This window comes from Trachypithecus francoisi, unplaced genomic scaffold (genome assembly GCF_009764315.1).
Source record: "Trachypithecus francoisi isolate TF-2019V2 unplaced genomic scaffold, Tfra_2.0 Lachesis_group12, whole genome shotgun sequence".
Taxonomy (NCBI): domain Eukaryota; kingdom Metazoa; phylum Chordata; class Mammalia; order Primates; family Cercopithecidae; genus Trachypithecus; species Trachypithecus francoisi.
The window spans coordinates 117925670-117939023 of record NW_022681457.1 but is presented as its reverse complement, the minus strand read 5'-3'; the positions used below and the strand labels follow the sequence as shown (position 1 = coordinate 117939023).

Below are 13354 nucleotides of genomic sequence, written 5' to 3'. Positions count from 1 at the left end.
TTCACAAATTTTTATATTCACAGAGTAACAGCACAAACACATCTCTGTGATGATGATGATTCTGAATAATAAAAAAAAACTGCATGGCAGTATATGAACAATTTGTGGCCAGGTGCGGCAGCTAATACCTGTAATCCCAACGCTTTGGGAGGCTGAGGCAGGTGGATCACCTGAGGTCAGGAGTTCGAGACCAGCCTGGCCAGCATGGTGAAACCCTGTCACTACTAAACATACAAAAATTAGCTGGGCACACATCCCAGCTACTCTGGAGGCTGAGGCAGGAGAACTGCTTGAACCTGAAAGGTGGAGGTTGCCGTGAGCCACGATTGCGCCACTCCACTCCAGCATGGGTGACAGAGCAAGATTCTGTTTCAGAAACAACAGGCTGGGTGCGGTGGCTCATGCCTGTAATCCCAGCACTTTGGGAGGCCGAGGCAGGCGGCTCACGAGGTCAGGAGTTCGAGACCAGCCTGACAAACATGGTGAAACCCCGTCTCTGCTAAAAATACAAAACTTTGCCAGGCGTGGTGGTGTGTATCTGTAATCCCAGCTCCTCAGGAGGCTGAGGCAGGAGAATTGCGTCTACCTGGGAGGCAGAGGTTGCAATGAACCAAGATCGTACCACTGCACTCCAGCCTGGGCAACAGAACAAAACTCTTGTCTTAAAAAAAAAAAAAAAAAAATTACAATCACTGAAAATAAGGCTTGTAATGAAAAATACTCTGAGGCTGATCTTTTTTTTGGGGAAAAAACCATACAAAATAAATAAGAGTTCAAACGGTTTATGAGATATAATTTTGAAATTCCATAATGGCATTTTGGAGTATCTTTATTTTGGGTAGGAATCTTGGTGGAGCTGTCATGTTTAATTGGGTAAATTTATATTCTCTTTTAGAATGAAATGGAATTGAAAAGGTCTACAGTTTTGTAGCATCTAAATTTGATAAAACATTCAAAAGATCATAAATAAAGATGATTTAGAAAAATATGTCAAGGTCGGGCGCGGTGGCTCAAGCCTGTAATCCCAGCACTTTGGGAGGCCGAGATGGGTGGATCACGAGGTCAGGAGTTCGAGACCATCCTGGCTAACACGGTGAAACCCCATCTCTACTAAAAAATACAAAAAGCTAGCCGGGCGAGGTGGCTGGTGCCTGTAGTCCCAGCTACTCGGGAGGCTGAGGCAGGAGAATGGTGTAAACCCGGGAGGCGGAGCTTGCAGTGAGCTGAGATCCGGCCACTGCACTCCAGCCTGGGCGACAGAGCGAGACTCCGTCTCAAAAAAAAAAAAAAAGAAAAAAAAAAAAAGAAAAATATGTCAAAGAAAACTGTTGTGAATAAAGTTAAAAAGACAATACCTGTCAAAATACTTGGGCCAAGATATTTTTATGTTCTAATATGAAGAAATTTAGAATTGAGAGAGTATTTTCTAAATTAAAAATATGATACACAAAGAAGAATCAATTAAATGTGTCAAAAATTTCGGCTGGGTGCTGTGGCTCACTCCTGCAATCCCAGTAGTTTTGGAGGCTGAGGCGGAGGGATTGCTTGAGCCCAGGAGTTTGAGACCGGCCTAGGCACAACATGCTGAGACTCTGTCTCCACAAAAAAAACTAAAAAGATTAGCTGGCAGTGGTGGTATCCGCCTGTGGTCCCAGTCATCTGGGAGACTGAGGTGGGAGGATTCCTTAAGCCTGGGAGGTCAAGGCTGCAGTGAGCCATGACTGTATCACTGCACTCTAGCCTGGATGATAGTATGAGACCCTGTCTCAAAGTAAAATAAAACTTGATAAATATAAATGCAACTTTCATAAAGATAGTAGGCAATGGTATTAAAGAAAAAGACACTGGAAATACACTCTTCACAAAACAGCGTGACATACTGTGGAAGTTAGATCAAAGGCCTCCCAAGGAACCATGCCTGCGGGTACTCATGTCCTCATAAAGAGCCCTCTCCTTGATCCTGAACCTCTTGGGTTCATAAAAGCAACTCTCAGACTTGCTTTTGTCCAACAGAATGCATGGATTTGATGGTGCTGACTTCAAGACCAGCTCATGAGAAGCCTTGCAGCTTGGCCCAGGTCTCTAAAATGCACTATCTGGGGGACACTAGCTAATATGTATTAAGTCCAGCTACCCAGAGACTGCTGTTGGCAAGGAAGCCTGAGGGGAGAGGTTGCCTGGAGAGAGAGTGATGCCAGCCAACTCTGCTGAGGTGCATGAGACATGAATGCAGAAGCCACTGCTGACGTGCAGACCAGCAAGCCTGCAGGGGATGAGACCCAGCTACCATCTGACTGCAACCCCTGGGAGCACCACCCCATCCCCTGGGAGCACCGACCCATCACAGTCAAGTCCCAGTCAATCCACAGAATTGTGAGACAGTATGGAATTGTTGTTGGAAGCCACCAAGTTTGAAAATGGTTACACAGCAGCACATAATCAGAACACTGATACTGGAGACAGACAAGGTTGATGAGCAGACTAAAAGTCTGTGGATACATGCCCCAAATAATGATTCCTACTCTTTTTTTTTTTTTTGAGATGGAGTCTTGCTCTGTCACCTGGGCTGGAGTGCAGTGGCGCCATCTTGGTTCACTGCAAGCTCTGCCTCCTGGGTTCACGCCATTCTCCTGCTTCAGCCTCCCGAGTAGCTGTGACTACAGGTGCCTGCCACCATGAGTGGCTAATTTTTTTGTATTTTTAGTAGAGACGGGGTTCCACCATGTTTGTTAGCCAGGATGATCTCGATCTCCTGACCTCGTGATCTGCCCGCCTCGGCCTCCCAAAGTGCTGGGATTACAGGCGTGAGCCACCGCGCCCGGCCACATGTTTTCTTAAGAACATTTTATTTTATTTTAAGAGACAGACTCTTGCCCAAGCTGGAGTGCAGTGGCACAAACACAGCTCACTGCAGCCTCAAACTCCTGGGCTCAAGTGATTCTCCTCCCTCAGCCTCCCAAGTAGTTGGGACCACAGGCACACGCCACCACACCTGGCTAATTTTTGTATTTTTTTGTAGAGACAGAGTCTCGCTATATTGCCCAGGCTGATCGCCAACTCTTGGGATCAAGCAATCCTCCTGCCTTAGCCTCCCAAAATGCTGGGATCACAGGTGTGAGTCATCCTGCCTGTCCCAATATTTTATTTTTCAACTACCTTTGAATAAATTATTTATAGTTTATCTGATATAATAAAACCAATATTCATTAAAACATATTTCAACAAATGATATCATCTGAATATTTTTATTTTATTTTTTTAGAGACAGGGTCTTACTTTGCTGCCCAGGCTGGAGTGTGGTGGCTTGATCACAGCTCACTGTTGCCCTGAACTCTTGGACTCAAGGGACATCCCTTCCTCGGCCTCCTAAATAGCTGGAATTACAGGTGCGTGCCACTGTGCCTGGCTAATTATTTAAAAAGTTCTTTTTTTTTTTTTTTTTTTGAGATGGAGTTGCACTCTTGTCGCTCAGGCTGGAGTGCAATGGCACAAGCTCGACTCACTGCAACCTCTGCCTCCTGGGTTCAAGTGAGTCTCCTGCCCCAGCTTTCTGAGTAGCTGGGATTACAGGTGTGTGCCATTGCACCCAGCTAATTTTTGTATTATTGGTAGATATGAGGTTTCACCATGTTGGCCAGGCTGGTCTTGAACTCCTGACCTCAGGTGTTCTGCCTGCCTCGGCCTCCCCAAGTGCTGGGATTACAGGCGTGAGCCACCATGCCCGGTCCTAATATATAATTTATATATTGCATTTACTGCAGATTCTGTGTCCCTCAACTAGATCATTAAGCTTCATGGCGGGATTAGGTTGTCTGTTTTATTCTCTGCTGAATGTTCACATTCCTAAAGTGTCTGGCACATTACAGGCACCCAAATTAAATTACTTTGTGAATAAATCAACCATTTTCACCCATCTCCAACCCACAAAATTGCTAATATTAAACCAAGTCAACGAAAGATGACCATTTGCCCCATTTTCCCCCTTTCGTAGCTAGCACATTTCTCCCTGTTAAATCTTTCTTTTTTTTTTTTTTTTTTTTGAGACGGAGTCTCACTCTGTTGCTCAGGCTGGACTGCAGTGGCATGATCTCGGCTCACTGCAAGCTCCACCTCCTGGTTCACGCCATTCTCCTGCTTCAGCCTCCCGGGTAGCTGGGACTACAGGCGCCCGCCACCACGCCCGGCTAATTTTTTGTATTTTTAGTAGAGACGGGGTTTCACCGTGTTAGCCAGGATGGTCTCGATCTCCTGACCTCGCGATCTGCCTGCCTCGGCCTCCCAAAATGCTGGGATTATAGGCGTGAGCCTCCGTGCCCGGTTGTTAAATCTTATTTTGTAGTTTAATCCCTTCATTCTTATTAACTGGGCTCTTTGAGAACCTTCTGCCTTGGGTTAACTGTGAATGTGATAAAACGTCTTCACTGACATCACTCAGAAACTCTAAGCATGAGTTAGAGCCTTTCTCCTACAATGAGAAACTTCTTACCAGGTAGGAGATGATGCATTTGTACTCGTTGAGTAGAATCAGTTGTTTATTCAGCCAGGAATGTACCATTCTAAATTCTTTATTTTTTGGTTTCAAATCTTGTTAAAAAATTTAAAACATTTAACTGACAGAGATCGCACACGTTCCAGGTGTACAGTGTGCTGATTTGATACATGCAGACACTGTGTAGTAATGATCACAATCATGTTAACACATTCAACACCAACCAGGCGGAATTATTTTCATGTTTATATTTATCTCGCCATGAGGGAAACATAAGAAATTTCTGTCAATTGCAATCTCAAAAGGAACTCTTTACTAACTGAAAATTCCACCAAAAGAGGTGATACAAGGCAACGTGAAATCCACCTGTTTATAACCGATGAACCCACCAGCACGGCACTCATGACGGTTCCCACAGAATTCACTTCATCTCAAACGGAAGTCAGAGCCTGTCCTCCTATATAAACAGTAGTCTCTAATTCTGAAACTTTGTTTGTAAGTGATTATGCTGACATGAAGGGGTCAAACAGCCCTCTGATGGATACTCACTTCAAGACAAACAGCTGTTTTACCTTTGAATCCCTCTGTGCCTTCTATCCCGATTGCCAAGACCACTCTTCTCCAGGGTTTGTTTCATTGTCACAGCACTTTCCCAGACCTGATTCACCAGGCTTTGGTCCCTCTTCTCCTTACCAGACAACTTCCCACAATCTCCAATTGCAACAGCAGCCCATTTCTGCAGAAGGTAAATTGCCTTTTCCTGTCACTACGCACAACAAACATATGGGTCAGACAATCCTTCTTTTGCTCTCTCATGCTCTCAGCCAAGTCCGGGCAGTTCTATGACATCAGAACCACCTCCACAGAACAGACTGAAGTCATAAGCACGGGCGAATTTTCTGGCTACGGTCATTGCCAAGGCAACCCCAGAATCCTTTAAAAATAATCAAGTGATGCACTCTTACAGCTTTATGAAAACATTTTGGCATTTAAAAATATTTTTATGGGCCGGGCGCGGTGGCTCAAGCCTGTAATCCCAGCACTTTGGGAGGCCGAGACGGGCGGATCACGAGGTCAGGAGATCGAGACCATCCTGGCTAACACGGTGAAACCCCGTCTCTACTAAAAATACAAAAACTAGCCGGGCGAGGTGGCGGGCGCCTGTAGTCCCAGCTACTCGGGAGGCTGAGGCAGGAGAATGGCGTAAACCCGGGAGGCGGAGCTTGCAGTGAGCTGAGATCCGGCCACTGCGCTCCAGCCTGGGCGAAAGAGCGAGACTCCGTCTCAAAAAAAAAAAAAAAAAAAAAAAAAAAAAATTTTTATGGTTATATGCCTTCCTTGATATGTTATTCATTTATTTTTTGAGATGGAGTCTCTGTCACCCAGGCTGGAGTGCATCTTGGAGGCTGGAGCCAGGCTGGTACAATCCTGGCTTACTGCATCCTCCACCTCCAGGGCTCAAGCGTTCCTCCTGCCTTAGCCTCCTGAGTAGCTGGGACTACAGGAGCACACCACTATGTCCAGTTAATTATTATTATTATTTTTTGTAGAGATGCGATTTTGCCATGTTGCCCAGGCTGTTGATATATTATTTTTATATATTTATTTAGAGATGGCATCTCGAGCTTTTTGCTCAGGCTGGACTGCAGTGGTGTGATCTTGGCTCACTGCAACCCCCACCTCCCAGGTTCAAGCAATTCTCCTGCTTCAGCCTCCCAAGTAGTTGGGATTACAGGCACCTGCCAGCACACCCGGCTAATTTTTGTATTTTTAGTGGAGATGGGGTTTCACCGTTTTGGTCAGGCTGGTCTCGAACTCCTGACCGCAGATGATGCACCCACCTCAGCCTCCTAAAACGTTGGTGAGAGATGAAGCCAGATGGACTTCCTGGGTCGGGTGGGGACTTGGAGAACTTTTCTGTCTTACAAGAGGATTGTAAATGTACCAATCACCACTCTGTAAAAATGCATCAATCAGCACTCTATGGTTAGCTAGAAGATTGCAAATGTACCAATCAGCACTCTGTAAAAATGCACCAATCAGTGCTCTGTGGCTAGCTGGAGGATTGTAAATGCACCAATCAGCACTCTGTAAAAACGCACCAATCAGCGCTCTGTGGATTGTAAGTGCACTAATCAGCACTATGTAAAATGGACCAACTGGCACTCTATAAAATGGACCAATCAGCAGGACATGGGCGGGGAGAAATACGGTAATAAAAGATGGCCACCCCAGCCAACAGCAGCAACCCGCTTGGGTCCCCTTCCAGGCTGCAGAAGCTTTGTTCTTTTTGCTCTCCACAATAAATCTTGCTGCTGCTTACTCTTTAGGTCTGCACCACCTTTAAGTGCTATAACACTCACCGTGAAGGTCCGCAGCTTCATTCTTGAAGTCAGCGAGACCACAAACCCACTGGAAGGAACGAACTCTGGATACACTGGGATTATAGGCGTGAGCCACCGCACTTGGCCGATACATCATTTACATTTTTTTCTAATAAAGCTGAATTGTGTTTCTCAGATATTACACAAGCCACGCTGATGATGGGGTTTTCTAGATAAGAGAGGTCTTGCCAAGGAGTGTATATCAACCTCTGTAATAGCAAAAATGGCCCAGAAATAACGTAAATCTCCATCAAACTATTTTGTCGTAGGGTCAAAAAACTAAAGCAATATATGCTCACAGAGACAGTCAAGCTCCTTTGCCCCCATACCCCCAAACAAACCTAACTTAATCATCTGCTGCACATGGGATGTAAACAAGTTCACGAAGGAGGCAGCAATGAAGTCAGACAAGCTGCCTGGGATCAAATTGCCTTCTAAATATGCTCAAAGTGGCTGCCGTCCACAGAGAGAGAAGATTTATGGGTATTAAGGAAAAAAGGAATTAAAATAATCAATACGAAGTGAATACAGCACAGAACGACACTGTTACATGATCTTAAGTCCTTAAAATGCAAGAAATGTGGATGGATTATGCAAATAAGACAGAAATCTGATGACGGCAGGAGGATGCCCAGGGTGGTCCAGTCAGGCTCCAGTTTCACATACTGTTCTCAGGGATGAACCCCACGTCCTCCCCAGCCACCAATTATCTCCCTGATGCCAGTTCAATGTGGAGGGCCCTAAAGACACTGGGACCACAGCAACCCGAGGGTGGCGTTTTCCAGCAGGACATACAGACAGGAATTTACTCCCACAGGGCAAAGCAAAGGCAGAAAACAGGTAATTAGAGCTAAGGACTGTGGGGTCCAAAGACTCAACCCAGAAAGTGGGCCTGCCATTTCATGGAGGCAGAAACTGGACTAAGAATGCAGAAGGGACTTGATCAAGGGCACAGACAGGAAGGTGGAATCTGAGTCTGGATGCAGGACCCTGGACTCTAAGTCCAAGGTTCTCCCATGCTGCCTCCCACACACGGATGTGCCTGTGTGTGTGTGCATGCATGCGTTCCATCAGTTGGAGCCAGGGGCAAAGTGGACACACCCCGGGGCTGGGGATTCTACTTGTTCTCTCCCAGGCACCATGGTGCCTGGCAAGGCACATTCCACACAAGTCCATAACACAGCCAGCCATACTGCAAACAGCACCGGGCCCCGCCCCAGGCAAAAGCTGCGGGAATTGTTCGAGGGCCATTTTCTTTTATTTTTTTTTTGAGACTGAGTCTCTCTCTGTCACCCAGGCTAGAGTGCAGTGGCATGATCTCGGCTCACGGCAAGCTCTGCTTCCCGGGTTCAGGCCATTCTTTTGCCTCAGCCTCCGGAGTAGCTGGGACTACAGACGCCTGCCACCTCGCCCGGCTAACTTTGTATTTTTAGTAGAGACAGGGTTTCACCGCGTTAGCCAGGACGGTCTTATCTCCTGACCTCGTGATCCGCCCACCTCGGCCTCCCAAAGTGCTGGGATTACAGGCGTGAGCCACCGTGCCCGGCCTCGAGGGCCATTTTCAAATCCCACCTCACAGGTCCCACCATTCCTGACCAAGTTAAGAATTTCCTCCTCAGTGTTGAATGAACCACCACCACATTTCGTTCTGAACATCATTTTGGTACCAGTACCACTTTGCATTTATATAGCAAGATTATCTTTCCCTAATAAATTGACATCTATTTCATGTGTTTTCAATCTTTCCACATCTGTCCTCATTTTACAAAAGAGAAAACGGAGCACTGTCCAAGGGCTCACTCTGTGTCCTGCCTCCTGCTGGCAGTTGTACCTTCTAACCTGGGCTTTTCCTCACTAGGCTTTTTTGCTTGGTAGATACATTAACCTACTGGAAATCCCTACCTCATCTGCTCTTATTGGTGAAAACAGAGAGAAATACGCACCTGCATTGCGGGCGGCAATAATATCACACATGGGATACAGCCTGCAAACCCCTCTGAGCTGAGGTCCACTGTGGGGGTCCAGCTGACAGGCTGATCCCTAAGTCATCAAAAGTGTCCTTCTGTTTTTGTTTAAGACAGGACCTTGCTCTGTTGCCCAGGCTGGAGTGCAGTGGTGCAATCACGGCTCACTGCGACCTTGAACTCCTGGGCTAGGGCAATCCTCCTTTGTCTGCCTCCCAAGTAACGTGGACTACAGGTATGTGCCACTGTGTCCAGCTAATTTGTAAATATTTTGTAGAGATGGGGGTCTTGTTATGTTGCCCAGGCTGACCTCAAACTCCTGAACTCAAGCAATCCTCCTGCCTTGTCCTCCCAAAGTGCCAGGATTACAGGAATAAGCCGCCATGCCTGGCTTCCCCATGGTCTTTTTGTTTGTTTGTTTGAGACTCTGCTGCCCAGGCTGGAGTGCAGGGGTGTAATCTTGGCTCACTGCAGCCTGGACCTCCCAGGCTCAAGGGATCCTCCCACCTCAGCCTCCCAGGTAGCTGGATCTACAGGTGCATGTTACCATGCCTGGCTAATTTTAGTATTTTATTTGTAGACATGGAGTCTCACTATGTTGCCCAGGCTGGTCTCGAACTCCTGAACTCAAGTGATCAGCCCACCTTGGCCTCCCAAAGTGCTGGGATTACCCACCACCACACCTTGCCTCCATGGTCTCCTTAAAGCGGAGATCACCCCTTTCTTTTCAGGACAAAAATGTTTGCTCATCTTGAAAAGCAAAAAAACCTGTCAGAAATGGAATGAAAGATCTACCTCAAATCCTCTCCTTAAAATGCTGGACAGCCAACATCTGGTTATCGCTCAAGATTTGTCATTAGAAAATGTCTGATTTATTTGGAAGCAGTTTTATGGAAGTACCAAAGTATAGGACATTTTAAAAATCACTTGCATGTCTGTGTGAGATGGTCACAGCTGCGCTCCCTCATTCCACAGAAACATGGCCTTCAGACACATTTGCAGAGTCCTAATAAGCAACTGTCACACACCCCCAGATGGCCGATTTGATCACAGGACATGGGTGCAGGATGATAGTGAGGTTCTCGTTCCCTTTCACTGCTCCTAACACAGCAAACCTCCGGCCAGAACAGCAAAAACGCCAAAGGCACAGCCTGCTCCTGCCAGGCACCCTGACCCCACCTCCACCTGCCAACACAGACCTTCCCAGCTGGACCTCCCCTGGGCACCTGGCTGGGAGATCCAAGCAGGAATCATTAGCACAGCTCAGGGCACCTCGGAGACTTTCAACTCCCCCAGTTATCCCAAACTCCCTGACTTGGTTCACCCAGGGTTTTGATTCTCTGCCTCCATCTGACCAAAAGGTAACCCTGCACTTCTGAGGACCTCACCTGCTGAGGGGAGAGTGAGTAGATGGGAGCGGAGGTGTTACCATTTTCAAATATACATTTTTTCCCAAGAGAATTAAAACATTTATTGATTATACATGATAATGGATGATACAAAACCTTCATTCCCATCCATAATTTTTTTTTTTTTTTGAGACGGAGTCTCGCTCTGTCGACCAGGCTGGAGTGCAGTGGCTGGATCTCGGCTCACTGCAAGCTCCGCCTCCCGGGTTCACGCCATTCTGCTGCCTCAGCCTCCCGAGTAGCTGGGACTACAGGCGCCCGCCACCTCGCCCGGCTAGTTTTTTGTATGTTTTAGTAGAGACGGGGTTTCACCGTGTTAGCCAGGATGGTCTCGATCTCCTGACCTCGTGATCCACCCGTCTCGGCCTCCCAAAGTGCTGGGATTACAGGCTTGAGCCACTGCGCCCGGCCTATTCCCATCCATAATTTTATCTGGTCAAATATATTCTGAAATGTGGGATTCAAGTAGATGGACATGTTCTGGATATGTGGTCCTTTAATGCTGTATGGGTCTTAAAACAACGGCTTTCTAGAATGTATTTCATCAGAGGTTTATCTTACTACGCATCCCAGTTTAAGCCAGCATTGGTTCTTTTCCTTTTTTTCTTTTTTATTTTTTTGAGACAGAGTCTCACTCTGTTGTCCAGGCTGGAGTGCAGTGGCGTGATCTTGGCTCACTACAACCGCTGCCTCCCTGGTTCAAGCTATTCTCCTGCCTCAGCCTCCCAAGTAGCTGAAATTACTTGGGAGGCTGGTGGTCATGTATCACCAGGCCCGGCTAATTTTTATTGTATTTTTAGTAGAGATGGGGTTTCACCATATTGCCCAGGCTGGTCTCAAACTCCCGACCTCAGGTGATCTGCCTGCCTCTGCCTCCCAAAGTGCTGGGATTATAGGAGTGAGCCACTGCACCCGGCCTGTTCTTTTCCTTTACAAGGTTTAAAGAAAATAATAAGGCTTCTTATAACTTTGTATGGCTTCCGCTCTCCTTCCAACAATGTTGATTTGACACAGATCATGGGAGAAGAGGCTGACGGAAGACCGGGGGGGCTCCCAGCTCCTTATCATGACAGATACAGGCTCTCTGCCAGGCCGTCCTGGCCACAATGATAGGGTCTGGCCACTGAGCCCTCTTTTCAAACACAGCTGAATAGTACACCAGGCCATGTTTCATTAGCCATTCAGTACAACTGGAATCTCAAAGTGACCAAGCTTTCTATTTGCCACAGAGCTGGGGCACACATGCAAAACAATCTCCCCAGCAAATTGAAAGGAAAAAGAGAGCATACTTAGCATTGAAAAGTAACTCAGACTAAGTAGTGTCACTGGGTTAAAGGACTTAAACTCCCTCGGTGATCTGGGACACTGATGCTGCTCAAACAGCCCAGTGACCGGCGGTCATGGCACCAATGCCCTGGGGTGATGTGAGCAGGGCCCTCTGCCCAAGGCAACACAGACATGCGCTGAGCCCTCTGCATTTTTTGGCTCTCCATATCCTAATGGGTAAGCAAGGACTTCTGCTGCCTCAACACTTAGGTGATTTAGGTGGCTGTCCTCTGCCCTGCCACTGTCCTCTGATTTCCAGCATCAAGGACTTGGGCAGCACAGTCGGAGGAAACGGCTTTCAATGACTGGCCTGTATTATCTGCTTGGCAAAACTCCCTGACTTCTGGTAAAAACAGGGGACTGGTTTTGTCTTCCCTCCACATGGTATAAAACATTCATCTCCTGGAGATGAGCAGCAGCGTGGCTGATGGCTGCCAGGGAGGTGTTTCCAGAAAGATATGACTTTGACATAACATAAGCCAAATTTTGTCCCACCAGCTTGTATGTTTTTACTTTAACAATCCACCAGCACCTCATTATTTCAGACCTGGCTTCTAGGTATGAGGCCTTTTCATGAGGTGTCCTCATGAAACCTGGCCCCCGGCTTACCTTGGGATTGGTTCGCTGCTGCAGTCTCCTTTCTTCCCTCTCTCTCTGCAGCCGCTCAAACTCCTCTCGAATTTCAGCTGGGGTTCTCCTCCTTTCCACAACCTATGTGCAGAATCAAGATGGGAAGACAGTTGAGGACCCAGGAGGTAAGGGAAACGTACACAAAGAACTGCAGTCATTGATTTTGGTGTGTGCATGCTGCCTGGGGTCCAGCCATGGCCTTTCCCCAGGAAGTACCCCAAACCATGACTTCTGCCATCCGATGGCTCAGGCCTGGGTGAGGCAGAGCTCACTGCCCTCCTGGACCTTCCCAAGGTTGAAATGAGCTTTCACTCAGCTCTCCAGAGTGACTTAAACATTCTTTATTTTAGCAACTTATCTCTAAGTCTGCAGAAATCTTACAAGGAAAATGTCACCTTAAATTTCTTTTTTTTTGTTGTTGTTGTTTTTTTTGAGACGGAGTCCCGCTCTGTCGCCCAGGCTGGAGTACAGTGGCCGGATCTCAGCTCACTACAAGCTCCGCCTCCCGGGTTTACGCCATTCTCCTGCCTCAGCCTCCCGAGTAGCTGGGACTACAGGCACCCGCCACCTCGCCCGGCTAGTTTTTTGTAATTTTTAGTAGAGACGGGGTTTCACCGTGTTAGCCAGGATGGTCTCGATCTCCTGACCTCGTGATCCGCACGTCTCGGCCTCCCAAAGTGCTGGGATTACAGGCTTGAGCCACTGCGCCCGGCCGTCACCTTAAATTTCATAGTGTAAATTTCCTAATGAATCTCAGATAACAAATGTTAAATATCAGGACGAAGGCAAGCTGGCTCTCCCTAGTGGTCTGGGACAATCGCTAAAGACTCCTTTTGAGCTTCTTGGACCACGGATCTCAAGCTGTCGGGTCTGGGTGTTTTTATTCTGTTGTTGTAGAGACGGGGTCTTGCTATGTTGCCCAGGTTGGCCTCAAACTCTTGGCCTCAAAGGATCCTCCCACATCAGCCTCCCAAAGTGCTGGGATTGCAGGCATGAGCCACCATGTCTGGCGGGTCTGAGTGTTTTCAGAATCATGGAACTCTTCTTCTTAAAATAGTATATGAACCTTAGAATGTGGGCTGTCAGTTATAGGCTGGTGTAACAATACTCAGGTACCACGCAGCAGACCTTGTTAAACTCAGGGATGCACAG

General features: G+C 47.3%; 1 protein-coding gene across 1 annotated transcript in view; it reads right to left on the bottom strand.

Annotated features, from left to right (window-relative positions):
* DNAJC11 (DnaJ heat shock protein family (Hsp40) member C11) overlaps positions 1-13354 on the bottom strand; it is a 75732-nt gene that overhangs the window by 25609 nt on the left and 36769 nt on the right. Inside the window, exon 4 of the mRNA XM_033228557.1 lies at positions 12182-12283. Coding sequence (XP_033084448.1) covers positions 12182-12283 — 102 coding nt within the window. The remainder of the gene's footprint in view (positions 1-12181; positions 12284-13354) is intronic.